Source organism: Podarcis bocagei (genome assembly GCF_964188305.1).
Source record: "Podarcis bocagei genome assembly, chromosome: 1".
NCBI lineage: Eukaryota > Metazoa > Chordata > Lepidosauria > Squamata > Lacertidae > Podarcis > Podarcis bocagei.
In genome coordinates this window covers 15031856-15057462 of record NC_138125.1, presented here as the reverse complement: position 1 = coordinate 15057462, position 25607 = coordinate 15031856, and the positions used below count along the sequence as shown (strand labels likewise).

Genomic DNA, 25607 nt, shown 5'->3' with positions numbered 1-25607 from the left:
CAACTTTGGATCTAGTGTCACTTTTTTCACACCATGTTCTAGTGTGACATGTAACATAGACCTTCTGTAGTGCTGCCCAATTAGCATAGACAATATTGAGCTAGATAAGACCAATGGTTTAAGTTAGCTTCCAATGACTGTTATGCAGGCAGAAAAACACATTTGAATCCAACCCTTTGTAATGTGCTAAGCAAGTTGCCTTCAGATATCATGTTTCTGAACTTCTTTCAAATCTGACTGTGCTCATGTCATCTCTTTCAGGCATCCTGCTACTTGAAACAAGGCAAATTTAAGCAAGCAGAAACGCTGTACAAAGAGATCCTTACTCGTGCCCACGAAAGGGAATTTGGCTCTGTGGATGGTAAATGCTTGTATTATGAAGGAAAGTTAGTTCATGTTGGAGTAACTAGGGGTTGTGAATAGGAGAGACTCAAGTCCTTTGTTAATTGTAAGAGGTCGCGGGTTGTTGCTGCTTTTAAAAAATGGCAGAACATATTGAGAAATCATTTTAGAAATTGTTACAGGAAATGCTTTGACAAGTTGTTTAGCCATTGTTTCTCTAGGTTTTCTCCCCCATGCTGTATGGCAAACCATCTTTAAAATTGAGAGGAATTTCCACAAGCAGTTTTTGATAATGACAAATTGAGTAAGCATGTAATGCTAAATCATTGTTTAATGCTATGAGCAGAAGCTGGCAAAAGCCTGAGCAAAGCCTTGAGCTCCCTCTTTTCCTTGTCCTTCCCTGCTGGCAGAAGAACTTCTGCAAAATATAATTTCATTTCTCACAAATCCTTGCTTCTTGTTAAAGTATTAACCAGACATTTTGGTTAGAAACAAACTCTGGTCAGTTTCTGAACAAACCAGATTCATAACTCATGGCTGAAGCTTGCTTGTTTACTGTGTAGATTTTGTTTTAAACCACAACTTGTAGTTTGTATGTTAAGGATAAGCCAGGATATATTGAAAGTGAAATTAAGTTCTGCAGACGTCCTCCTCCTACCACCTGTGGGTCAGGAGTGGGGGAAGAAGAGCAGGGAGTATGCAAACTCAAGGCTTTCTTTGGGTTCATCCCAGCACACGCATATTCCAGCTTGTGCACCAAGTGCTAAGCCATGGTTTAATATGGTATGCAAACTGAGCCCCTAGGGCAGGCATAGGCAACCTCAGCCCTCCAGATGTTTTGGGACTACAACTCCCATCATCCCTGACCACTGGTCCTGTTGTTGGACTTGTTCCATATCTGCTATAGGGTCCCTGGAGCACAGATTCACACAAAGCGGCAAACATCCTTGCAGGTTATAACAGGGTTTATTTGAAATGCATATGCAAAGCAAAGGTGCAGCGCGATAATCTCACAGTCTGCACACCCCAATCAGGGTGCGCCCACTTTTTATAGACTATACAAAAAAACAACAACAACAGAGAGTGAGACTTTACATTCTTATCCAATCAGGCTCTAACATTCCATGTTTCTCCTTTTGAAGGTTAACACTTCTTAATTTCCTCATTCTTTGTTTGTCTGCCTCCTACGGCCTTCCCTGTCTTGTAACAGTTGCTTTGTTTGTCTGCTTGCTTATGGTCTTGCCCGTCTTGTAACACTTACTTTGATAACAGCATGCTGGAATTTCTATTTCTGAGGCCCTTCACTGTTAGCTAGGGATGATGGGAGTTGTAGTCCCAAAACATCTGGAGGGCCGAGGTTGCCTATGCCTGCCCTAGGGGGAAGGTGGGGAGAGCACTTGGCTCTTTAGTCCAAGCAAAGTCTAATCCTGTTGGGCATGCTTACAGTTGCTCTTTGGCTCTAGACTTTTTTTTACAAATCTTGGCAGAATTCTTCAGAGGGTTTTAGGTTATCCTGATAATAATGATGCCCAAAAGACTGACTTGAAGAATCATACATTTTAATTGGGCGATTTAAGGAATTGGTTGGATTGTTAATACACTTGGCAGAATATAGTTTGCAAGCAGTAGTTGCAGAGCACTGGCTTCCTTGTGATGAATTAATTATGTAAGCAGCTTGCTTGAAGTGTCAAAGTTGTCATTGTGATAAAAGTGACGTCTCCGTATGTTCTAGTAGGCAACTAAGCTTCTGTTTGCATGTACTGCTTGCAGTTCGGTTAACATCAAAGCTGCTTTGAAAGAGCAATTGCAACCATTTTGTAACTCTGATTTCTAGGTATTCTTTTTTCGTATCCTTAGGCTGTGAAAAAAATGACATCTACTTGTAATATGTCTTTGTTCTGTCACAGTGTGATAAGATGACCCTTTGCTCTGTTTAGCTTATTTGATAAACTCAAGGTTTGCATCATTTATATACAATAGCACTGTGACTGGCTTCTGATCAGTGAATAAAGTGTCCTAGAACTGGGAACATTGGGGGTGGATATCTCTGTAGCTTTCCATAATGTTTCTTTACAGCACAATCCTATACATGTCTACTGAGCAGTAATCCTCACTAAGTTCAGTGGGGCTTCCTCCCTCATAGGTGGATATAGGATTGTGTTGGTGAGCATTCTTTCACAATGCTGGTCTGGCCAAATGTGGTCATTTTATTTCACACAGTATCCCTTACCTTATTTTTACATAGATGAAAACAAACCAATCTGGATGCATGCTGAAGAAAGAGAAGAATGCAAAGTAAGATGATACCTGAAGCAGAAATTTATTTTTGTCCTTATAGCGTTAAAGATAACAATTTAACACACTGTTTGCAATTTAGGGAAAGCAAAAAGATGGCACTACTTTTGGTGAATATGGAGGCTGGTATAAAGCTTGCAAAGTTGATAGGTAGGTACATTTTCCTAAAAACATTTAAAGTGTTAAAATAATAATGTTGTTGACAGTGTGTTGAATTCTGGAAACCTCCATAGTGAAGATAATTGTAAATGTCCTTATGGAGAAACTTAATAAAGGTTGTATTCAACTAACTTTTATGCACAGTAGACTCAGCAGAATTAGTGGTCATAAATTTACATGAGTCTACTCTGAGTAAAAGTTAATTGAATATAACTTTAATTCAATTAACTGGTCAATTAACCAGATTCAGTTAACTGGTCTCACTAGTGGAAGCTTGCACAAGGACTTTGGCCAGTGCAACAAGGTTCCCACCCCTCCAAATTCGCTGGGGGTGTTAGGAGAATGCCCAGAAATGTCTTGATCGTGACTGAAACAGTCATCCAAAGAAACTGGTGTTGCAATACTACCTAGAGAGACTTGGCTTTGCGTAAATACCTAGAAAGATAAAATTTGGAAACAGAAGCATAAAGTGACTGGAATATTGTGCAGTATTGGCTGGAAGGCTGGAGCTTCCTAACATGTCAGGAGAGATGCTCAGTGGCTGCTAAAAACCCTACTGGCCGTCCTTTTATAGAGGTGGTGGTTTGAAATCACTGGCTACAAATTAAGCCCACCATTTCTACATTTCCCAACTTCAGAATGGACTCAGGGTCTTGGATTTATTTTGGGTTGGAGCCTATGGCTGATTAGCATCCTATACCCTTTTAAATGTGTTGGTGGGGAGGGGGGATTATTGTTTTCATAGAATCATAGAATTGTAGAGTTGGAAGGGAACCCCAAAGGTAATCTCTTCCAACTCCCTGAAATGCCGGAAACTCGGGATAAAGCATCCATGACAGATGGCCATCCAACCTCTCCTTCAAAACATCCAATGAAAGAGAGTCCACAACCCCCCGAGGGTTTTGCTTCCCTTTTGTTCTTGTTTTTATTCTGTGTATTGTGTGAACTGCCCTGAGATCTACAGATACAAATTTAATAAAATAATAAATAATATTTTAAAAGGTATATTGATGCATGGATGGACTTGTCCTCCTTCGGGGAGTGGGAAGGGGCAGCAGAGAATTGTCACTTGTCACAGTTTCAGTAATCTTAGTCCTTTCATTGCTGCAATGTCCCTCTGTTTCTGCTAATTTATCTGTGCTATATAATAGCCTTTTAAATTGTAGCATATGTGAGGGTGTTCTCTCTTGCATTCAGAGAGCAAGAGACAAGAATCAGAGAATCGTGCATCAGACTTAAGTGTTATATAGCAGGCATTTTTTTGTAATCCTTTGGGACTGGATAAGGAGGACACTAGGAATATGTGATCTGTGTCTTTGTCAAGGTTACTGCTTCAGAACTAGCCTGGTTATATAATGGACAGCAATAGCTGCAGCAATACATGGTACCCTGGCAAAATGTCCTTCTAGTAAATAACTGCTTATGCATTTGCAGACCTATTCAGAACTCTTTGTGAGCAGTAAGTGCCCATTATAAATTTATGACGAGCATTGGCTTTTAATGGAATATTCTGCTGTACTATTAGACAGAATTGTTTCAAGTTTGGGAAGCAATGGTCTCCTGTTGGAATCTAACTTAAACACATATTTTGTAGTCCAACAGTTACAACTACATTAAAGAATCTTGGAGCACTTTACAGACGCCAGGGCAAGTTTGAAGCTGCTGAAACATTAGAAGAGGCAGCAATGAGGTCCCGTAAACAGGCAAGTGCTTTGTTCATCAAGCGTTTCACTTCTGATAGTGTTAATCTACAATTATTAGTATTTTGTTACAAAGAATTTGAATTTAACTACAGTGAATCTGAACTGTCTAGAATTTATTTTTGTACATCTGCTTGGAAGCCTGCTTCAGCGGAAACCGTGATTTAACACTGATCCTGTGGCACTGCTATCTCCTGGTTAAAACATACTGTAGATGAGGGTGGACTTACGCAGATGAGAAAGGAGGAAATGTCATGGTTAGGAGATTGTCTGCACTGCCTTTATTGTTTTTCAGAAGCAGATATTGGCAAAATAATCCGGAGGGGAAATCCCAACTTCCATGGGGGGCGGGTACCACCCTGAAGTTTAGTATGAACACTCAGAAATACGTAACTAGATAACTCATTCTTTTACTCTGATTTTTTAAAAAAATGTTCCCATTAATGATATTATGTTAAAAAAAATATTCTCACTTTTTAAGAAAATGTGTGGAGAGTAACAATAACTTTTATATAAAATATTTGATACGGCCACATTTGCAGTATCGTGTGCAGTTTGGGTTGACATCAAAAAGGATGCTACTAGGAACAAGGACAGAAATCCTGAAACTGCCTTTAGTGGAGGATTTTTAAACTGGGGAAGTAAGTTAAGGCCAGGATCTAAGGAGTTGCGCATGCCAGCAGAAAGCACTTCCACTTGAGGAGAGGGGTTCACAATGTTTCCTTTCTAACTGCAGCCCTTTGTCCTGTTTCAAAGGGTCTCCTGAACTTCAGGAACATATTTGGACTGTGTGTGCGCACCTGTGCATGTATGCTGCAGTGGAAGGGTGGGAAACTAAAACACAAATGTTTTGCAGAGAATTCCATATGCAGCCCCTTGAACCTGGCCTAAGTTAACGGAATTGACAAGCCTAGTTAGAATATAGTGGGTTGTTGGTGAAATTATCACCTTCAGACAAATTAGTCAAAGCATGTTACTTTTACTAGAACGTTAATTTGTTGGTGTAGATAATAAGCAAACAATATTTTCTCTTCAAACTTACCTTTGTAATTCTGTAATATGTGCTTCATGGTTATGCTTCATATATAGCTAATGGGTGCTTATTTATTCAGTAATGTTTTGTAGATTCCATAGTAACTTGATGATAATTGCTCTTCTCACTCATGGCACTGAACTACTTGGTGCAAAGTAAAATGTCTGTTTCCCCTTTACTTGGCTCACAGGGTCTTGATAATGTTCACAAACAGAGAGTTGCTGAAGTGCTCAATGACCCAGAAAGTATAGAGAGAAGGCGAAGCCGCGAGAGCCTCAATGTTGACGTGGTAAAGTATGAGAGTGGCCCTGACGGAGGAGAGGAAGTGAGTATGAGCGTAGAATGGAATGGGGTAAGTACAGTACACAGTGTAAGAAAAAAACCAAACCTAGATTGGCATAGCAGTTAAGTTATCATTCTGTTGTGTATTCAGGATTGTTCTTTGCTCATAAGCACCTGTAGTTTTTAATGTAAGCAAAAGCAATAAGATCTTGCTTTTGAGGGTAAGTTCTGACCAATTAAGCTTAAATTAAGAAAAACTCACTAAAATTTGGATATAGATAGAAGTGTTTGAATGCTGATTGAATGTCCTGGTTAATGTATAGGACCTAATCCTTACCAGTGGTTTGTTTTAATACTGGATGCAACAGGATGGCAATTTGTTTACTTTATTATCTCTCCCCCCCCTTTTTTAAAAATATCCCCCCTTTGTTTCAGAAGATTTCCTTTTTCTCTGGTTCACTAGAAAGCACTGCTGTGCAATTAAATGGAATTGGTATGGAGAATTAAACCAAAAACTACACACAACATAGGTTTCTGGATGCAAGTTTCTTGCTGTTTCATGGCATCATGATGGTGCAAACATAAAATCTACCCATCTGCTGATGACAAATTGCTGCTTTCCATTTACCTATGGAAGCCTGCCAGATCCTTGATTAAAGTGAGACCTTTCCTATCTCACGACGTCTAGTTCCACTGCTTAACGTGGAAGGTGTGCCACAGGTTACAATAACAAAACCTTTCTAAAACTTTCCATCATTGTTTAACATGTGTCTGTGAACCTGCTTGTTATTTGGTGTCTTTTACAAGTGAAACCAGTTCAAGATTTTGGTAGTACTGAGATGGTTACTACTTTTGATTTCGGTTATATTGGGCACTGGGCACATACATGGAGTGCTCTGAGGTGTAAATTGCCAGTGTCAGCCTTGTGGTGGTTTAGTTATGCAGTACACGTTTAGTCAGATTGCAGTAGTGATTGTTTTTCTAAGTTTGTCTTGTGGTGTGTAGGTTCTGTTTCATAGTGGAATACTTGTCAGCTATAACTCTGTCATTTGCCAGAGCTTTAGGATCCTAAAGGCTGCTGTAGCTGTCTATATTTTTTTGCTCTTTTGATGCAGAAAAAGGTTTCTCTTTCCACTGTTTCTCAGATTGGCTTTGGTGTGTGTTGTCCTAAGACAGTCAATCAGCATATAATACAAATATTATCACCTTAATACTTCCTTAATTTGTCCCCCTGGCACTAGAACTGTGTACTGTACTCTTCCCTTTTTCCTTCTGTAGTTGGCATGCCTTCAAATTGTCAAGTGTGAGGGAAGCATTTCCCCCCATCCATTTTGTGTTTTAATTAAAAAGCATGCAGGTGTGGGGTTGACAGGGGCATTCAAGAAAATAACTAAACAGTATTTCTAGGTCAGTGACATGCTTCACATTTGATAAAACTCAGAAAGTAAACTTTTCCAGAGTGGAATGTTCCACCTTTAAAATAATGTGGCATTAACAGGTTTCTATTTCATTTAGGTTTGCATGTCCACTTTTTCACTCCGTTTTGGTTACTTTCATGTTCAAGTTCTAAACTGAAGTTGATTTTCTTTCTTTTACATTTCCCTCATTTCATGTTGGCATTCTTACTTTTTCTAATTTTGCAGGTGCTCAGTTCTGCTCATTTCTTCACCATGATAGTACAGTGGTGCCTCGCAAGACGAAAAGAATCCGTTCTGTGATTCTCTTCGTCTAGCGGTTTTTTCGTCTTGCGAAGCAAGCCCATTGAAGGATTAGCGGATTAGCGCTATTAGCGGCTTTTAGCGGCTTATCTGCTGATCGGATCAGCTGATAAGCAGCTTAGCGGCTTAGAAAAAGGGGGGGAGGGGAAAAAACCAGCAGGAACTCGCAAGACATTGTCGTCTTGCGAAGCAAGCCCATAGGAAATTCGTTTTGCGAAGCACCTCCAAAACGGAAAACTCTTTCGTCTAGCGAGTTTTCCGTCTTGCGAGGCATTCGTCTTGCGGGGCACCACTGTAATCTAACAATTATTATTAATATTTTATCTCATTTTGTATCCCACCCTTTCTTTCTCCATAATGCTCATGACAGCCCAGTAGCTTCCGAACTGAGGCAAAGGGCAGTCCCACATAGAGCACATAGCAGTAATCTAGTGTTGAGGTTGCCAAAGCATAGAGTGCTGTGGCCATGCTGTCCTTATTCAGGCATGACTAGTATACCATTTATGGTAAAAAGCACTCCTAGGTACTGAGGCCACTTGGGCCTCTAGTTCCAATGATGACCCAGGTTGTACTTTCAATCTATGTGCCTGTTCTTCAAGCCAGAATGTAACCACATCCAGAACTGGTAACTGGCCTACACCCCAGATGAAGCACTCACCCACAAGAACTCTGTCTTGCCAGGATCGTTTAAGTTATCTAAATGTCATCCAGTCTACTGCAGCATTTAAACGCTGGCCTTGGGATTGCAAGCCACACCTGACTTGGATGTGCTAATCAAACTTCATTCCAAATCCCCAGCTTCCAACAGCTTCATATCAATGTTAAGCAGCATGGGAGGGGCCAGGTTGGCAGCCTGTGGCATCCCATAGCATAAGTGCCAGGGGGCTGATGGGCAGTTCCCCAGTGCTACTCCCTGAAACAAACTTTGCAGGTAGGAACAGAACCACTGAAGTACAGTGACCCCATTTGCCATAAGCCAAAGCTGATTTTGCCTACTTGGTGCTTTTCACTTACGGCTATTACATGCAAGGGTAGCCAATGTGGTGCCCTCCTGATTTTGTGGATCCCCAGCCAACACGGCTGGTGGTCAGAGATTATGGGAGTTGGAGCCCACAACGCCTGGAGGGCACAATATTGGATGCCCGTGATTTAATGATTAGCATTAGTGGTTTGATAGCCACTGAATGGAAACTTCCATGTATGGGTCGAAGTGCCTCAGCTGCATGCAAAAGGCTCTTTGCATCCTTGCCATAGATTCTCTTTTCTTCATTAGCATTCATTGGTTTACGATCTCGAATCATCTCAGTCCATTTACTGGCATGGTTGTGTAAGGGTTTTAAAAACTGTTTACCTCCAGGAAAGCACTTTTCAGCAGATCTTCTCCACTAAGGAAGACCTGTGCATCATCATCATCATCATCATCATCATCATCATCATCATCATAAATTTAAAAAAAAATATTTATACCCTCCCCATCTGGCTGGGTTTCCCCAGCCACTCTGGGCGGCTTCCAACAAAATATTAAAATACAATGGTCTGTTAAACATTAAAAGCTTCCCTAAACAGGGCTGCCTTCAGATGTCTTCTAAAAGTCTAGATAACTATGTGACATGTTTGCACTGGGCAGTCCCATTAGATCTCACTGTTGTTTCATGTGAGCTCAGAATACGTTCAGTACTAAGGGGAGCTTGTCTGCAGTTTCTAATCTCATTAAAGAACCCCTACTAAATTCTAGGGAACTCCAGCATTCCCAGGAACGAGGTTTGGAAATCCTCACTAATGAAACACTAAAGCTTTGTAATATGGGTTGGTTGATAGTGCTTTTGGAGTGGGCACATCTCACTTATTTCATAGAAGTTAAAGCTTAAATTAATGCACCTTGTCCCAATTGATTTCTTTTCATCACTTTTTATTTTGGCTTGTGTAGTTTTTAAAATTGGAATCTCGCATGCCATAATATACACCTTTGATTTAAAGTAATGTATCTGCTTGCCTTTATTAAACACAGGAATAGGATTTTATATATATTTAAGGAAAATATATTAATTCCTTTAAAAGTTCAAAGTCCTGTGCAACATAGAACCTAGAATAAAAGATAACAGAAGGTTTGCGGTCCTCCATTGGCTTTCTTTTGCATTATGGATACTATGAATTTTTTAAGCTGTTGTCTCTGCTGATTTTGAGAATTTGTACGCAACATTAGCGGGTGACCTAGAAATACTGTTAAGACTAACAAGCTCAAAATGGAAAACTGTTGAACTTCTCCCCACAACAGTTTCATTCAGTTTTTTCTCTCTCCGTTTCTGTCTGACAGGCCTAGATGCCTTTTCTGATTCTTACACTGTCTCCTGCATGGCGGGCGTGCAGCATCTTCAAGCTCTAACTTCTCTCCACTACTGACTGCTGTGTATTTAGCAATCCCTTAAGATCCTTGTCAGAGCTGCACTTCTTGTAAAAATGGCCACTTCTTCAGTGCTGGTGTCTCTCATTCTTCGGGGCAAGGGTTCCTCTTTTTTTCCTGTACATGTTTAGCTTTGCCAGATATGTATCTAGTCTTACAAAATGTGGTGTTAATAACCATTTGCTGTGTAACAGATGAGAATTAACAAAACTAAGAATGAACTTGATAAGTAGCTGTTTCACTATGATGAAAGGTAGTTTAAATTATCACACAAGGTGTTATTAAAATGGCATGATGGTGACCTTTACAGAATATACAGGTGGGTTTTTTTATTTAAAAAAGCAAGGCATGTGCTCACAGTGCTTTAAAGTGTATTTAGAGACCTATAACATGGGTTAACATCAATATGGAACTCTGGATGTCTTCACTTATGCTTATCCTAAAGTAGCAGTGCTGTTTAGTCTTCATGTGAAAGTTCAGCAGTTACGCTTTTCTCTACTAATCTTGGTGTTGGGTGACTTTGTGTATTTGTCTTTCTAACTTCTAATAAACTCACTCCAACTGATGCCTGTTTCTGTCTGCTGTGTAGTACTTTGAATTCTGCATAGCTACTGTAGGAAAGGAGGCTTTCTAGAAACTGCAAGGCACTGTTAACTTGCAGTTAAGTACGCATGGATTTCTTTGTCAAGCAATAAATATAATAGGTCTTTGGCCATACGAACTTGACTTCTGGAAAAATAAGAACTATTAAAAAAAAGCTGTCTCCAAATACTGTACTATAAAATAAACTAATGTAATGTGAAGCAAGCTCTAGATTCACGTTTTATCTTTCTGGAACACAGTTAAGGACACAAAGTAGAATAACTTCACTATGGAACTTAATGCTTGCATATGCTTTTGTTCTTGTTTATATGCATGTTTATTACATATTGCCCAGGTTAGAGTGAACGAATTCATTAAACATGTAATGCTGCTGCTTGGTGGTGGTCTTTTACTGTGTTCATGGTTAGCATGGAGTGGTGTGGTGGTCCTGCAAATAAAAACTTTATATATCCTGTAAGAAACTGCACCTGTCCATAAGGTTTTAATATACATTTGTTAATTTTGTATTTTATCTGTGAGGGATTTAGGAGTTTTCTCTAATCTCTTGTTTCTTTAAGGAAGTGTACGCAATCCTTCAGGACCTTCTCCTGAATAAGTTTCATTGAGATGTTGTGGAGCTGTGTAACTTCTCATCTCAATGAATCTGGTTGCATAGGGGGGATAATATTGGACTGTGTCTAGAAGAATGCTTGATAAATACAAATAATGCTTTTCATTAGATTTCTGGTGCTCATCTCAGAGCACCAGAGAAGGTGACAGCAAATTTAAAAAACACGCCATTAAATTTTGTTTGAAATTAAGCGATATAATTTTGTTCTTACCATTTAATGGTAGCAAAGTAAGAATATTGGACTGTAGTTGTAGCAACTGCTGAACTGTGACAGAAGGGCAAAGCTTTTGCAGTTTTAAATGTGCTCATTTTTTTCAGGATGGTACTGGATCTCTAAAACGCAGTGGCTCCTTTAGCAAACTTCGTGCTTCAATTAGACGCAGCAGTGAGAAGTTGGTTAGAAAGCTGAAGGGAGGAAGTTCACGAGAGAGTGAACCAAAGAACCCCGGGTAATTATTTATTTCTAGATGTGCTGGAACGCTTGGTGCTGTACCCATCATGCTGTATAATGGCTTTTTCTGCTGTATCTCGTGCGTGAATTGCAGCATAAAATCTGACGGCAGATCTCGCAGAAATGTAACACAAAGGATGTTTGTAGCACTTGTTATAAGTTAGCCCTAACAGCTGGAAAGATTGTTCTCTGTACTTAACAATTTGATTGTAAACAATGGCTCTGTAAAAGCAAAACTTCCAATGTTATGTAAACTCCAGAAAGAATTGCCCCAGAATTACCTATTCTGTCTTGCCACACAGGAAAAATATTGATGCACTCCGCTGAATTTCAGCAGTTTCCCCTTTAACAATAAAATATGAGTATATTAATTCTGAGAACAGGGTTAGGGCATATTTGGTTCAGAAGAACTTAACATACATTTATGAATGTGTGTGTATAAATGTGATTGCGATAGGTTATTGAAATGCTTCATGTTTACTTAACTGGATAAATATTTGCACTTTCATTCAACATTTTTTACATACTAATATCAGCCACTCTACTTTCCGCATAGAAGACAAGTGTAAATTATTGTTGAAATGAAAATTAAGCAAAATACACCAGCCACTCCTTGACATACACCAGAAATATGAATGGCACTAGTACCAATAAGTCTTCCTCTTGAGACTTACTTATACATGGATCATGTGACTGGATTTGTTGTGCAAAACAGTCAGCTATCCAAGTTTTGTTATCCATGTTGTGTATGTGCAGAGATTAATTTCAGAAGAACTGCAGTAGCAGGTAAATAGCCACTGTTCTCTAAATGGGAACTAGTCAGTATTAACAGGAACCTTTTTTTAGGCTTGAAGATATTTTTGATGCTTGTATTCACTGAAGTTGAATACTATCACTGCTGTGCAAGTTGCAGTGTTAGTTTTATTGTAAGACGTCAGCTGGGCTTGTAAAATGACCACTTGATTAGTACAAACCAATGCTCATAATATAGTGTACAAGATTTAGTGTTACACAGAACTCTGCACGTTGGGAGGAGCTCCTCTAAAAAGGGGGAAATAGTTGTTTTGAGTTGAATTATATTATTATGCACTTGTCTGCAGATCATTATGGAAGTTCATAGAATCCTAGAGTTGGAAGGATCCTGGAAAGTAATCTAGTTCAATCCCATGCTAGTGTAGGAAATCCATTGTTGCAGCATCCCTGATAGGGGGCTTAAAGACCTCTAAAGAAGGGGAGTCCACTTCTTTCCAAGACAATCTTTCCCACTATTGAACTGCTTATTTGTAAGAAAGTGCTTCCCTCCTAACGGAGGAGAGGAGTTTATTGTTTTGTTTCTGTTCTTGTTTTTATTAATTATTTTGTGTTTTTAACTTGTATTTTTATATTGTAAACTGCCCTGAGATCTATGGATGAAGGGCAGTATACAAATTCAATAACTAAATAATATTTAGCCCAAATCCACTTGTAATTTAAAGCTCTTTGTTTCGGTCCTATCCTCTGGAGCAACGGAAAATAAATCTTGAAAATAAATCTAGAATTGCAGAGCTGAAAGGGAACCCGTGGGCCATCTAGTCCAGCCCCCCACAGTTCAGGAATGCAGTTTCATCCATCTGAAAGTTCTTCAAGTATTTGGACATAATTAAACAGTTTAGAAGCTTCATCTAGAATTCCATACCACCCAAAGGGATAGTTCTTTTTTTTCAAAACTTCTTAGTTTTTATTTTAAGTATCTTCAATTAAAGATAGGGAAAAACATGAACGGCAAGATTGTGTATTATCCAGTGTGTAACCTTAGTCTTGCATTCTTCATTGTGAATATTGATTTGTCCTAATGAAAGTGGTATTCTACCAGTCTCTACAAATATATAGAACTCTGAACAGTTACATATTGGTGTTGCTCTGAAGAATTTTAGCTAAATGTTTTAGATCCCCCGCCCCATGTGTGCAGTCAGAAGCTTTCCTACTTTTCCAGATGTCCTCATGTATAGACAAAGAGCCATTTTAGCCATTGCATAATGATTTCAACACTCCCAGCAAGGAGTTTTGACTTTGATTCCCCCCCCCCCAACCATATCACATAAACTGGTTTTGAAACACCTGGCTTTTAAAGAGCCTTCATGCTTTTTAGGGTGCTATTGATGAGCAACCAAGGTCCATAGGTGCAGAGAACTCACTGTGTGGTTCTTTGGATCTAAGCCATATTTTTGTGGGGGGGGGGGGGTGTCGGGCTGAATTGAGGAAGGAGCCAGATAAGCAGTCTCTCTCAGCACCTTCATGTCTGTAATCAACTATTACTCCATCAAATTTTAACTACTATCCCCACAATATGGTGGTATAATTTTCTGATTAACTACTAATCCCTAAAACTGAAAGATGGAACCTGCTTCATGGTTAACCTTTGGTTTACTGTTCTTCTGAACATTTAAGGAAGCCCAGACTCTCCGTGAGCGTAGTGATATAATCAAGCAAGACTCCTACCTCAGTGACACCTTCTCGAAGGAGATTTCAGATGTGCTGCAATAATACTAGTGCTATTAACCAGTTGTAGATTCGAATGCAAAGGGAAATGCTGAAAATCATAAATAAACCAGTTCTCTTCAGTCTTGCCTCAAACTTGAAAAATGTACAAGTGCACTTGCCAAATTTTTAATGGTCACATATAGCTAGTTAACTTTTTGTTCTAAAATTACTAAATTTATATAGGGACAATTCATGGACATGATGAAACACTGTATTTTTGTTTGTTCATTATTGAACATTTCAGCATTGCATCTGTGGATGTTTACTTTTTATTTATTTTTTTATTTGCTTAGAATTTGAGTTTTGTGTTCATGCTCTATGTGGTGCGTTATGTATATTTAGTTAACGTTTTTTCGCTTTACTGTATTATTATTTTATATAAATAAATAACACAGGTGTCAACGCTGCATGGCTTGCTGCTTCTTTGTGTTGCTAACACTTGTGTTGCGTTTAAAAAACGTGTGCATTGTAGTTTTTGGAGGCTTTTAAAAAAACTTTTGCTTAAATAAAATCATAGTGGCACTGACACTGTGTAGGTGCAGCCGTAAAGATTATGCCCAACTATACAAGCATGTATAACTTCATTCATAATCTTTATTTTGATTGCCAGGTCACAGATTTATTATAGTCAAATGTCTGCATAATTTTTAAGGATGAGAAATCCCACTGACTTCAGTGTTGTGTACACTCTTGTTGGGACTTTTAGACGAACCCTGAGCCATTTTCACTTTGAACAAGCAGCTCCTTTTCTTCCCTGGCTAGCAAGAGTCTCAGTTTTAAGAACAAAACAATCTATTATGTGGCACAGAGGGCTGCTCTTTGAGAACAGTGCTTTTACACCCTGCAGTTTGGTGCAGATGGGTAAAACGCTTGTCAGGCCTGGCTGTTGCCTTCCGATTAACCTGTATCAGCATGTCCCCTTCTCCTAATTTGTCTGTGAGACTAAATAATTTGGATCACCATATTCTAGCAAAAGTGCGAGGGGGTTTCAGTGTAGGTTTCTCAGCAAGGTTCCCTGTCCTGCAGTTTACAAAGTGGCTAGTGAGAGCAGTCCTGTTTCCTAGAGCTATGAATTGGGACAGGTAGTTTCTTCTACACATAGGAAATAGTATACAACTTTTACTCATAATAGACTCATTGACATCACCGAAACCAATTTAAATGTGTCCATTAATTTCAGTGAGTCTACTCTGTGTAAAAGTTGCACATTAAGGGTCTGCCTGCAAGGAATGCATTTTGGAATTAGCGTGACCGTTTTGATACAGCATTGTGAAAAAGATTTGGAAGCTAATGTTATGGAGAAATATTAATTGCTCATGCATTGCTCTGCAATATAGGTGGTGGCTACTCATCTTACAATGAACGCTACCTAGATTTTTTGAGGCACTTTAAATTGCAATATGGTTAAATGTTGGATAACTTCTTTAAAAAAATCCTTGAACCACTATGGGTATAACTTCACATACTTTTGTAATACATATATTGCAGCTATAAATTTGTTAGTTGTTGATGTGGCAGTGTATTAACAATACCCTCTGAAACTGAGAGCTTCATTTGATGATTGTTAGAATAGCAGAGCTTTCACTGCCTTGCACAAGTTTCACCCCACAATCCAGGCAAGACAGAGATTGTATTATCTATCCCATTCTCCATTAAAGTTATAAATCATACCAAAACTTTGAATATCCAAGCCTTAATTATGTAGAAGCCCACCAAGGGCTCTGGTTAAATGCTCCTTTTTGATGGGTTTGCTATTGCTACTTATACAACTTTATCTTGGGTAGCTTACTGATTTTTATTTTTTCTAAGAGACTGGACACCTCTCAGATTAAGATCCAATTTAGTAACTGACATTCTGCAGATGGAATGACATCTAGTGTTTTCTGAATGTTTTTGGTGTCTTAGCTTTGATATATTTTAGATTAAGGAAGATGTATGTGCGCCAAATGTTATCTTTTAGAAGATACTAGGAGTTACATTGCAGTAAAATTCTTGTTGTATACATATGTGTTCAAAGCGCTCCATTTCAGCCCTTCTGATTGGTTTATCCTTGCATGTTCACTGTCCAGCATGAAGCGTGCCAGCTCACTGAATGTTCTTAACATGGGTGGCAAGGCAACTGAAGATCACTTTCAAGTAAGAAGCCCTATCATATTCTTAATGCAAGTAGATGGTACTGGCAGGGCTTGGATTGAAGAATTGGATCAGTCACTAAAATGGCAGCAGTTTTGGATTATTCCTGGTTCTGATTTCAAACATTCAGTCGGCTGTTTAGAGACTGGACCATATGACGCAATGTTTGGCAGTACACTGTGATGAACTGCTTTGCACATTTTTTGCTATGTGAGCCAAACTCCTTAAAAAGAAAAAGTGGCAACTCTGTAAACAGCTGCTTGCATGTGTAAATGGCTCTTGTCATGTACTGATATTGTAAGTAATTCAAAAATATTCCTATAAGCATCCTGTAGAGTCCCATAGCAGCTAGTGGAAACACCAGATACTTGGGCCTTACGGAAAACAGTGGGCTAGATGGTAAAACTTGGGATACACTTGGGAATTGCATTCACTTGAGTGAATGCTTCTTATCTATTAGCTCTGCTCACATGAAAATCCCATGGATATGAATTTCTTGTTTATGTCCTGGGAAAATCTGAAAAAGTCCCATTAGGGTGAACAAGCTTACATTTTTTCAGGCCTAAACTACTTTTATCTGCTCCACCTGGAGCTGCTTTTAATAAGGGATCAGAGACTTGATACTGGCATAGAAGTTAGCTACATGCCCTTGCACAAGTGGGAGTAGGCAGGACACGCCACACCTGTCTTGTAGTATATTAAAAGTGCTAACAGAGGCTGATTGAGCTCTTGAAAGCTTGAGCCCCACTTGGCTGAGAGGCCGCTGTGGCTCACTTCATGCTGTGAGCTATCAAGAGAGTCAAGAATGTCCATTTCAGGATAACATCCCTGTCCCTAGCTTTGAAAACCAAGAGCAGGTGGGAAAACTGTTCTTGGCTGCTTAGGAATGCAATCTCCCTTTCTCAGTTTTGTGAAAAGATGAGCACCTTTTTGGACGTGTTACAATAATTGCATGCTGTATTCTTCCACATTGTATAGTGTTGAAAAGTTGGCCTGCGAACAGCATACATGACATTATTGCAGCTTAATAAATGTCAAATAGCAATGGTTGCTGTGAGCTTTCCAGATAATGAGCATAGACAGAGACTTGCACAGTTGAACTAAAATGAGTTCTAAGTGACAGTGGCCGGAATTCAATTTGGGTATTAGGGTTTTTCAGTTTTCATCTTCTCTACTGCAGGCCCTTGCCTTCACCTGAAAAAGCTGGGCTTCCAGAGCAATTTGATAGATGGCTTCCAGAGCAATTTATAGATGGCTAGGAATACCAACTGCTTCCTTGAATGAATGCAAAAGAAACTGTGCTGACACAGGCCTCTTTAGAAACTAGGCAGCAATTTTTATAAATAAGGGTTACTTTTAAAAGTTCACCTACTGAGTGCTTGCTGATGAAAAAAATATCCTGGGGTGACATTAGGGCAAGCCAAGGCTGCAAAACAGTAGCCCTTGCATACCATTTGCATGAAATACACTTCTCATGTGCCAAGATCCTAGCCTGTATTTCATATAACACCTTCACCGAAATTACTAGTGTTCTGTATTGTGCCTCTTAACTAACACATAACTGCAACTAACTTGTGTGAAGAAGTAGCGATTGCTTCAGTACTAACCTGATGCATTTGTCGAAAAGTTTACACCAAGGAAAGGGAGCGAGTCTGTAAAGTAGCATTTCCAGTTGTTCAAAATGTTATTGTATTAAGTTCCAAAAATAAATCCATGAAACACAATCCAAATACTTTGAGGAAAAGAAATTCCGCTGTTCTTTGGATTATCTTACCGTATGAAAAAATAAATGGCAATTGAGAGGTTTTTATTCTGAATTCTTTAATCAGCACCAGATCTTTAATACAACACCAGAGAGAGGTGTAATAGGGAGGATTCCTGCCTTGAGAAATTAACCGCTGAGGCAACCTGATCTCATGGCATGGATGAGATCTGTGCTACTCTTAACATTTTCCAATAAACACGCATTCTTCTTACACAGAGATTATTTGTGTAGAAAACTTTTTTTTTTTAATGGCTGTCAGTCGGAGAAATATTTCACCTTCTGGGTCAAGTACATGACACAGCACATACACACAGAAAATTGCAATAAATTGTATTGGATAAGGTGAAGCATCAGCTGCTACTGCTTTCAGAGTACAACATTAAGTTGGCCAAGGTTGCTCTGAATTTCACCACTTACAAGGCATCTGTCTCCCATGCTAGGAAGTGGCTTATTCATAAGGGCTGTGACACGAAAGACCATATATAGTGGGGGCTCTATTACGGCCCCCTCCTCATGCTCCTGGAAGAAACAGTTTTGAAGTTTGGAGAGGACTTGTCACTCATATGGACACACTGCCTTTGGCAGACTGGCCATGAGATTGGAAGCATCTATTTTCAACCAACTGTGTTAGAATTAGTAGAACGAACTGTGTTCTACTGTTTGTCCCGATAAGCCAAACTTTTAATTTCCGATCCTGGCTTGTTCAGATAAACCATGGTTGAAAATGGACATTGATGCACTGGAGGGGAGGGGAGGGGAGGGGAGGGGAGTGGGCTTGTGTCTCTGAATGCTAAACCATGGCTTAGCATTTTGTCCAAACCAGAGCTTTGTGGGGAGAGCTAACTGTTCATGTTCAGAGCTCTTTCTATTCCTGCTTGGATTAGAAATACAACGCAGGCACTGATAAAGATGGTAAGAATTATTCCCATTCCAAACTGGAGCAAAGTTTCCTATTCATATATTAAACCACTTTGAAACTTGGTTTTTAAAAAAATTCAAACTAATGGTAAATGAAAAATACTTGTCTGCTTTGGTCTTATTCTTGATTCTTATTATTCATTGTTCTTTTGTTTTTCTCCAGCGTTTGTATTTTAAATGGTTGGGATTGTTTTAAACTGTGCATAAACTCTTTCCATTCTTTTTCCCCATGCAGGGACGAACTAATTGTCTGACAGACTCAAGAGCTCTGAGTGCCAGTCACACTGATTTGGCCCACTGAGGTTCTGGGACAGATGCTAGCTAAACAAAATTCCCTTGTGAATTACAAAGCACTGAGGTTTAAAGTTTTTGGGTTCCCTGTTACGGTCTTTCTAGAACCATCTAGGTTAGAGATGTCGTTGAGAGGACTGTTGTTCCTAGGCCTTCTTAAAATGTGACATTAAAAAAAGGCCCCTAGAGACTTGCTTCTTTGTCAAATATAGAGATGGTTGCTAGATACCCTGTGCTGACTCCTTGGACCCAAGTGGGATTAGCACTGCCCAGTAGCTCAAACCAGGAATTTAGTTGCCTCCTGGAAACTTTTCATGGGTGTTCCCAGAAGTTGGTTCAGTTTTCAAGTTCCTTCCTCTGGTAATTCTCTCTGGGGTGTATTGTTTAAGGCCCAAATTTGTTCATTCTTTCCTATTTCCTCTCACCTGCTTTTTTGGCTCAGTTTCTCCTCTTTGGTGATCAGATCACCTTTCCTTGATTCAGTTTTTAAAATGCTCCTTTTTCTTTCTGCACCCCTTCCACCCTGCCTTACAAAGACTTCTCGTAATTCTGGTCGGTTCCAGCCACAACCATGTCGTGTTGTTTACTTTCCTTGTGATTTAATTGCTTGGTGTGTGTGCTTGTGAACATTAAACCATTTAAGTTAATGAATTTTAATGATACAATTACATTGCAATTGATTGAAGCAGTAGCACTGGAGATACACTCTCCACTTCCTGCTTTAAGGCTTGTTTTTTGTGCCTTTCACTTCAATGCTTATTGCGTACTTGGTTTCTAGAATCTTTCTCAGGCTTATATTTTCAAGGCCTGTTTCTCCTAATCCTGCAGCCCACACCATGGAGTTTTCCCCTATGATCCTGCTTGGGAGCTCAGCCACATTGACATTTCATTGGCTTCCATGTTTTTCTATCTCTCTGACTTTCTTGGTGTGCACGCTGATGGTTACCTAAGGATTCTTGGACGAAATGCGCAGAATAGATGATTGGACCAATGGAAGTTTTTAACTGATTGTTTAATTAAACCATTCTGCAAAGTTAACAGCATAAGAACTGGTCTACTGTACAGTTCATGCAGAATTGGGAAGTTACTCAGTCTTTTAGACAACTCTTCTACCCTTCCTTTGGCCACTTCTCAGCAAGAGTGGCCTGAGTGATGCTGAGAGAAGGGTGATTCGGATAGTAAGGAAGAGGCTTCTTCCACAGTGATGGAGTGGTCTTGTGCCAAATATAAACTCACTCTCTGTGAGCATCAGGGGATCATCCTACCAACTGTTGCCCACCCCCCTCATTCCACAGAGAGGGCACGGCACTCTTTGAGTATATTCAGAGCCTTAAGAGCTGTTGCCAAAACTCATCTATTTAGACCGACTTCTTACTCGCTTTCTTCCTCCCCTTGAATCTGAGCTAGGAAGTCTTCTCCCCCTGCCCTCGCCAGGTGGATTAAGGCTTCCATATCTATGGCCTATGACAGCCAAAGGTTCAGGGTGCCAAAACACAACACAGTTCCAATTAAACAGCGGCCGCAGCAGCCTTTTCAGCAAATGCTCCACCGCTGGATATCTCCTACATGGGCCAGTCCAAAAACATCTACACCACACTTCAAAATGGACCACAACCATGGTGGCCTTTGGACAGCAGCTACTTCAGTGTGTGCTCCATCTTTCTTAGACATACATTACCACCTTAGACACACGATCACCTTTTGAACATCCCATCGGGGTCCAGAAGGCCAACATGGGAGATAGGTCCACTGCTCTCACCAGAAAGGTAATGGCATCTTGGACCCAGGGCCCATGCCCTGCTGTGTGGCTGGCATGCCTGGGAAGTTCAGGAAGATCATTGGCACACACCACCTTAATAATTGCACTGTCTTTACCCCTGAACTATCCTTGTTGTTGTTGTTTAGTCGTTTAGTCGTGTCCGACTCTTCGTGACCCCATGGACCAGAGCACGCCAGGCACTCCTGTCTTCCACTGCCTCCCACAGTTTGGTCAAACTCATGTTAGTAGCTTTGAGAGAACACTGTCCAACCACCTCGTCCTCTGTCATCCCCTTCTCCTTGTGCCCTCCATCTTTCCCAGCATCAGGATCTTTTCCAGGGAGTCTTCTCTTCTCATGAGGTGGCCAAAGTATTGGAGCCTCAGCTTCAGGATCTGTCCTTCCAGTGAGCACTTGGGGCTGATTTCCTTCAGAATGGAGAGGTTTGATCTTCTTGCAGTCCATGGGACTCTCAACAGTCTCCTCCAGCACCATAATTCAAAAGCATCAATTCTTCAGCGATCAGCCTTCTTTATGGTCCAGCTCTCACTTCCATACATCACTACTGGGAAAACCATGGCTTTAACTATACGGACCTTTGTTGGCAAGGTGATGTCTCTGCTTTTTAAGACCTATCCTTAGTTACGGCTTTTTTCTTAGCTTGGCAAAACCGCAAACTGAAGCCGCTTCCGGGAGCACCAACCACAAAAGTTCCTAGGAGGCGACTAAATTCCTGCCTCAAGCTAGTGGCCAATGCTAATCCCACCTGGGTGGCACAGATATACACCCGTCAGGTGAGTCCAGTCATTTGACAAAGCTGTGTTACAGATCTCCCTGTTGCAGCCTCCAAAAGCAAGGGGGAAATGTACCCCAATGAAAATGTACTGAAATCTAAAGGAGTGCAAATGTATCCTTGGGATGTACTGTTTTAAAAGCTGTTAAGGGGACAGTGTGTTGGACTATTTATAATGTTGATGGAATGACTGAGAGCTGAATTAAGTTTATCACTGTATAAAACCAGGATTGTGTACAGTTAGCCTTGCACCATCAGCTATCAGAATGTGCAGAGTACGTCTGACTAGTGATTGGGCTTCAAGGTTCTTTAATAAGTAGAAGAAAGTACTAGTGGAATAGAGAAGCTCTAAGACAGCACTTCAGTATGGTAGTTGTGGCCTTCTTGGGCCTAAAAATCAGTGGAAAGAGGTGCAATTATTTTTAAACTGAGAGGGAAGAACACAAGCCAACCACCTTTTGAGTCTTTCCAGTCACTCAGAGCACTCCTGTTTTCTCCAAGATGGAAATATTGTTACTGTTGTCTCTTGAGTTTCAAACTTCTGCCACTGCTCAGAATGGGAACAGGAGGAAACTGAAGCATATTGGACAGTTACACTGTGAAGCAGCTGCTGTGGATAGGGGCCTTGTTGGAAATTTGCTACTAATAATGTCAAAGTTGTACTGGATAGCTGCTACTGGCAGGCTGTTTGTTTATTAATAATCTAATTGCCTGATATACTTTTTGGGTGATGCACTGTCTATTCTCAGGGGACCAACTTGGGAAGAGGAAATGCTTCAGCATTTTGGTTTTACAGTCAGTCTAATAAAATGTGTATAATTTTCAAGTCTGTCTCCATTTTGCAGAGCTATTAATTGAAGGCAGAAAGGAGAGAAAGAAAGTCTTTGTGAGTCACAGCTATATGGTAGCAAAGGTTGCTCTCTGGCCAGTAGGAATAATCAGGCAAATTTAATATCATTTAGACATAGGATAAGAGGAAAGCAGTTTTATTAGATTGAGCTGAAGATATTTAATATTGCTAAAAGTGCTTACCTATTTTGAAGAATTCTTTTTTTAAAAAAGCAAGCGACTTGTCTACAGAGAGTGCATCTGTCAAGGTTTGTGTGTTGAGGTATATCCATTGAATTTTAAATGACAATAGCTGTGTGGTAATGTCCTGAGACCCAGTGCCGCTAAATGGGTAGAATTTTGGGAAAGATTGTTGCAAACCACTGAACTTTGAGAGAATTTTACATTGGTAATAGGGGTTCTTCCATTCTTCACCACCCTGGTCCTGCATATAATAGAAATTGGCTTTGGCAAGTTGGTGTGATGAGAAGCTAATTGTACTTCTCATCTAGTACAAGCACTCCATCCCTAACTGTCAACAGACCTTGGGACTATTATAAATGTAGTATGCTTGGGCTATTAATTGTCCCCCATTGTTCCTTGAAGATGTCGCCATTTGGCATTCCTGCCTCTGAAGGCCACAGGTGCTTCTAATGTTCCTGTGCTTTCCTATAGCAGTCGAGACGTTTAGGCCTTTTGGTACCAAGGCAGAAATTTCACACATGTGGAACACTCCACAGAGTTTTAGACTCTGAAGAAAATATGCTGTTGTAACATTAAACTAAAACTGTAGATGTATAATTCCTCAGAATGAAATTGTTGTAGGCTAATGATGGCCAGTCTGTTGTATATTTACAAGCTGGTGTATGCATTACAGAGGAATTGGCGGGGGGGGGGAGAGACCCTTCCTTCATTCCTGCCTATCTCCTCAATCCTCTCCAGTTGTTTGGGGCTTTTTTTGCGAAGGGTAAGTTGCAGAAATACACAGGGAGGTTTGCTTGTGCTTGTTAACATAGTTGAGAATGACATTTGTCCCACAACTCCAGAGGTGCTTTTGTTTTCAGATGGAACCATTCACATTTTAACTTTTCAGTCGGTATCCGATTACAGTTGATGACACACTTGCCATGCGCTTTAAGAAGTAAAACTCGAGGTGAATTAAACATAATGTGTGGTTGGCTAGAGGTGGAGAGAAACACTGTCTTCTGCAGTGATCCTATAGACAGGCCTAAGCACAGCAGGGAAAGCAAAGGTGCGCACAAATTTAGCGACGACAGCATTCTGTAGAAGTTCCCCTTTAAGACTATGCTAATGGCTAATATTCCAGCGTAACCAAAACTGCCTTTTAGGATCTGCAGGAGTTGTGCTGTGCAGCAGGGCTAGCCAGCCTTGTGAATGCATCTGCAGATTGTCAGAGATTGGAGAGGAGTCATTGGGCGATTTACTCAGTCACTTGCTCTGTAAGGTAATGGTAAAGGGACCCCTGGCCATTAGGTCCAGTCATGACTGACTCTGGGGTTGCGGCGCTCATCTCGCTTTATTGGCTGAGGGAGCCGGCATACAGCTTCCGGGTCATGTGGCCAGCATGACTAAGCCGCTTCTGGTGAACCAAAGCAGCTCACGGAAACGCCGTTTACCTTCCCGCCAGAGCGGTACTTATTTATCTACTTGCATTTTGAGGTGCTTTTGAACTGCTAGGTTAGCAGGAGCAGGGACCGAGCAACGGGAGCTCACCCCGTTGCAGGGATTCAAACCGCCAACCTTCTGATCTGCAAGTCCTAGGCTCTGTAGCTTATGCCATTTCCAAAGCCTGTGGCAGGCTCATGCTGCTGTGTAAAACAGCCCTCCGTGGAGTCTTAAGATCACAGTTTTGGCCACACCATGGATAGATTGTGCATCCCTTTAATCCATGGTGCATGAAGAGACAGACTTCAGTTCAGCCTTTTCACTTGCACAACTTGTCAGTTAAAACACACACAAGGCCCCTATTAAATGTTCCATTCCCTCTTCTGAGCTCTTGTGTTGGGTGCAGGACTATGTTCCATTTGAAGTTGTGCAACTTCAGTGCATGCTTGATGGGAACTGTGATCCTTTGCACATATGCAAACACCTCCCGTTATAGATCAGAGCTCTCTATTCACTGCAGAAGCAGTTTGAGTGACAACTTATTGTACCACGACATGAATGTTTTTCTCTCCTTTGATAGCTATTACTTATGCCAATTGGGTTAAATCACGCCCCTAGAAATCCTGTTGAATTGTCATTTCCAGTGCACACAATACTATGAAGCTTTATGTTTTCCCCCAAGCAATTATAACAAGCACTGCAGTCAATATAGCATGAATTGCAAGTCAAGTTGCAACACTACTTTGTTTGCCCTCTTCTCAGTAAGATTACTTCACTGAATAATACCTTGCGTACACGTAATTGCAATTTCTTGCAAATGAAGGCCATGAAAATCCAAGTTTGGCAATTTAGAATTAGAACCAAACAGGTGGTTATCACAAGCGACCTGTTGTGAAAGCACCTAGCACAATACATGTAAGTTGGTGTTCAACTCACAATATTAAATATGGTCATTTCTTTATATTATTTGCTTTCTGCCCTTATACTCCTTTAAGATGCCCTATTAATATCACAGGACCTACTCTTGTGCAAAACTCCCTGAAAGGGAATTCTAAGTGGGGTAACTTCTAGATAGCATGCTTGCCTATGTCTTAGGGAATAACTCCCTCTCTCTCTCTCTCTCTCACACACACACACACGCAAGCTGTTTGATCACCACTATGTATGGTTGTGCGACTGTACCTTAAGCAGGAGCCAGCAAAAATCAACTCTTGCTCCAGAAAACTCATGTGTATTACTAATCGGACAAGGTTTCCCGTAAGTGTAGTTTTACAAGAGCAATTCTATGGAAGCAAAGGTTAAATCTGAAGAAGACCCAAGTGTTATTTCAATGCAAGCCCCAGTCAGGTATACAAACAATACAAGCCAATAGGACTATTTCT

General features: G+C 40.3%; 1 protein-coding gene across 7 annotated transcripts in view; it reads left to right on the top strand.

The window, feature by feature from the left end:
* The window catches only part of KLC1 (kinesin light chain 1), a 38310-nt gene extending 18538 nt beyond the window's left edge, over nt 1–19772 (top strand). For 2 of the 7 annotated variants that reach the window (XM_081192485.1, XM_081192486.1), the window contains exons 9-15: nt 262–361; nt 2588–2637; nt 2720–2787; nt 4391–4499; nt 5720–5881; nt 11462–11592; nt 16184–16647. In XM_081192485.1, the coding sequence (XP_081048611.1) occupies nt 262–361; nt 2588–2637; nt 2720–2787; nt 4391–4499; nt 5720–5881; nt 11462–11592; nt 16184–16430 (867 nt within the window). In that variant the 3' untranslated portion in view covers nt 16431–16647. Of the gene's footprint in view, nt 1–261; nt 362–2587; nt 2638–2719; nt 2788–4390; nt 4500–5719; nt 5882–9843; nt 10496–11461; nt 11593–14021; nt 14324–16183; nt 16648–19165 lie in introns of those variants that run through there. The other 5 variants (XM_081192488.1, XM_081192487.1, XM_081192490.1 and 2 more) reach the window with 5 other exon arrangements.
* The last annotated feature ends 5835 nt before the right edge of the window (nt 19773–25607 follow it).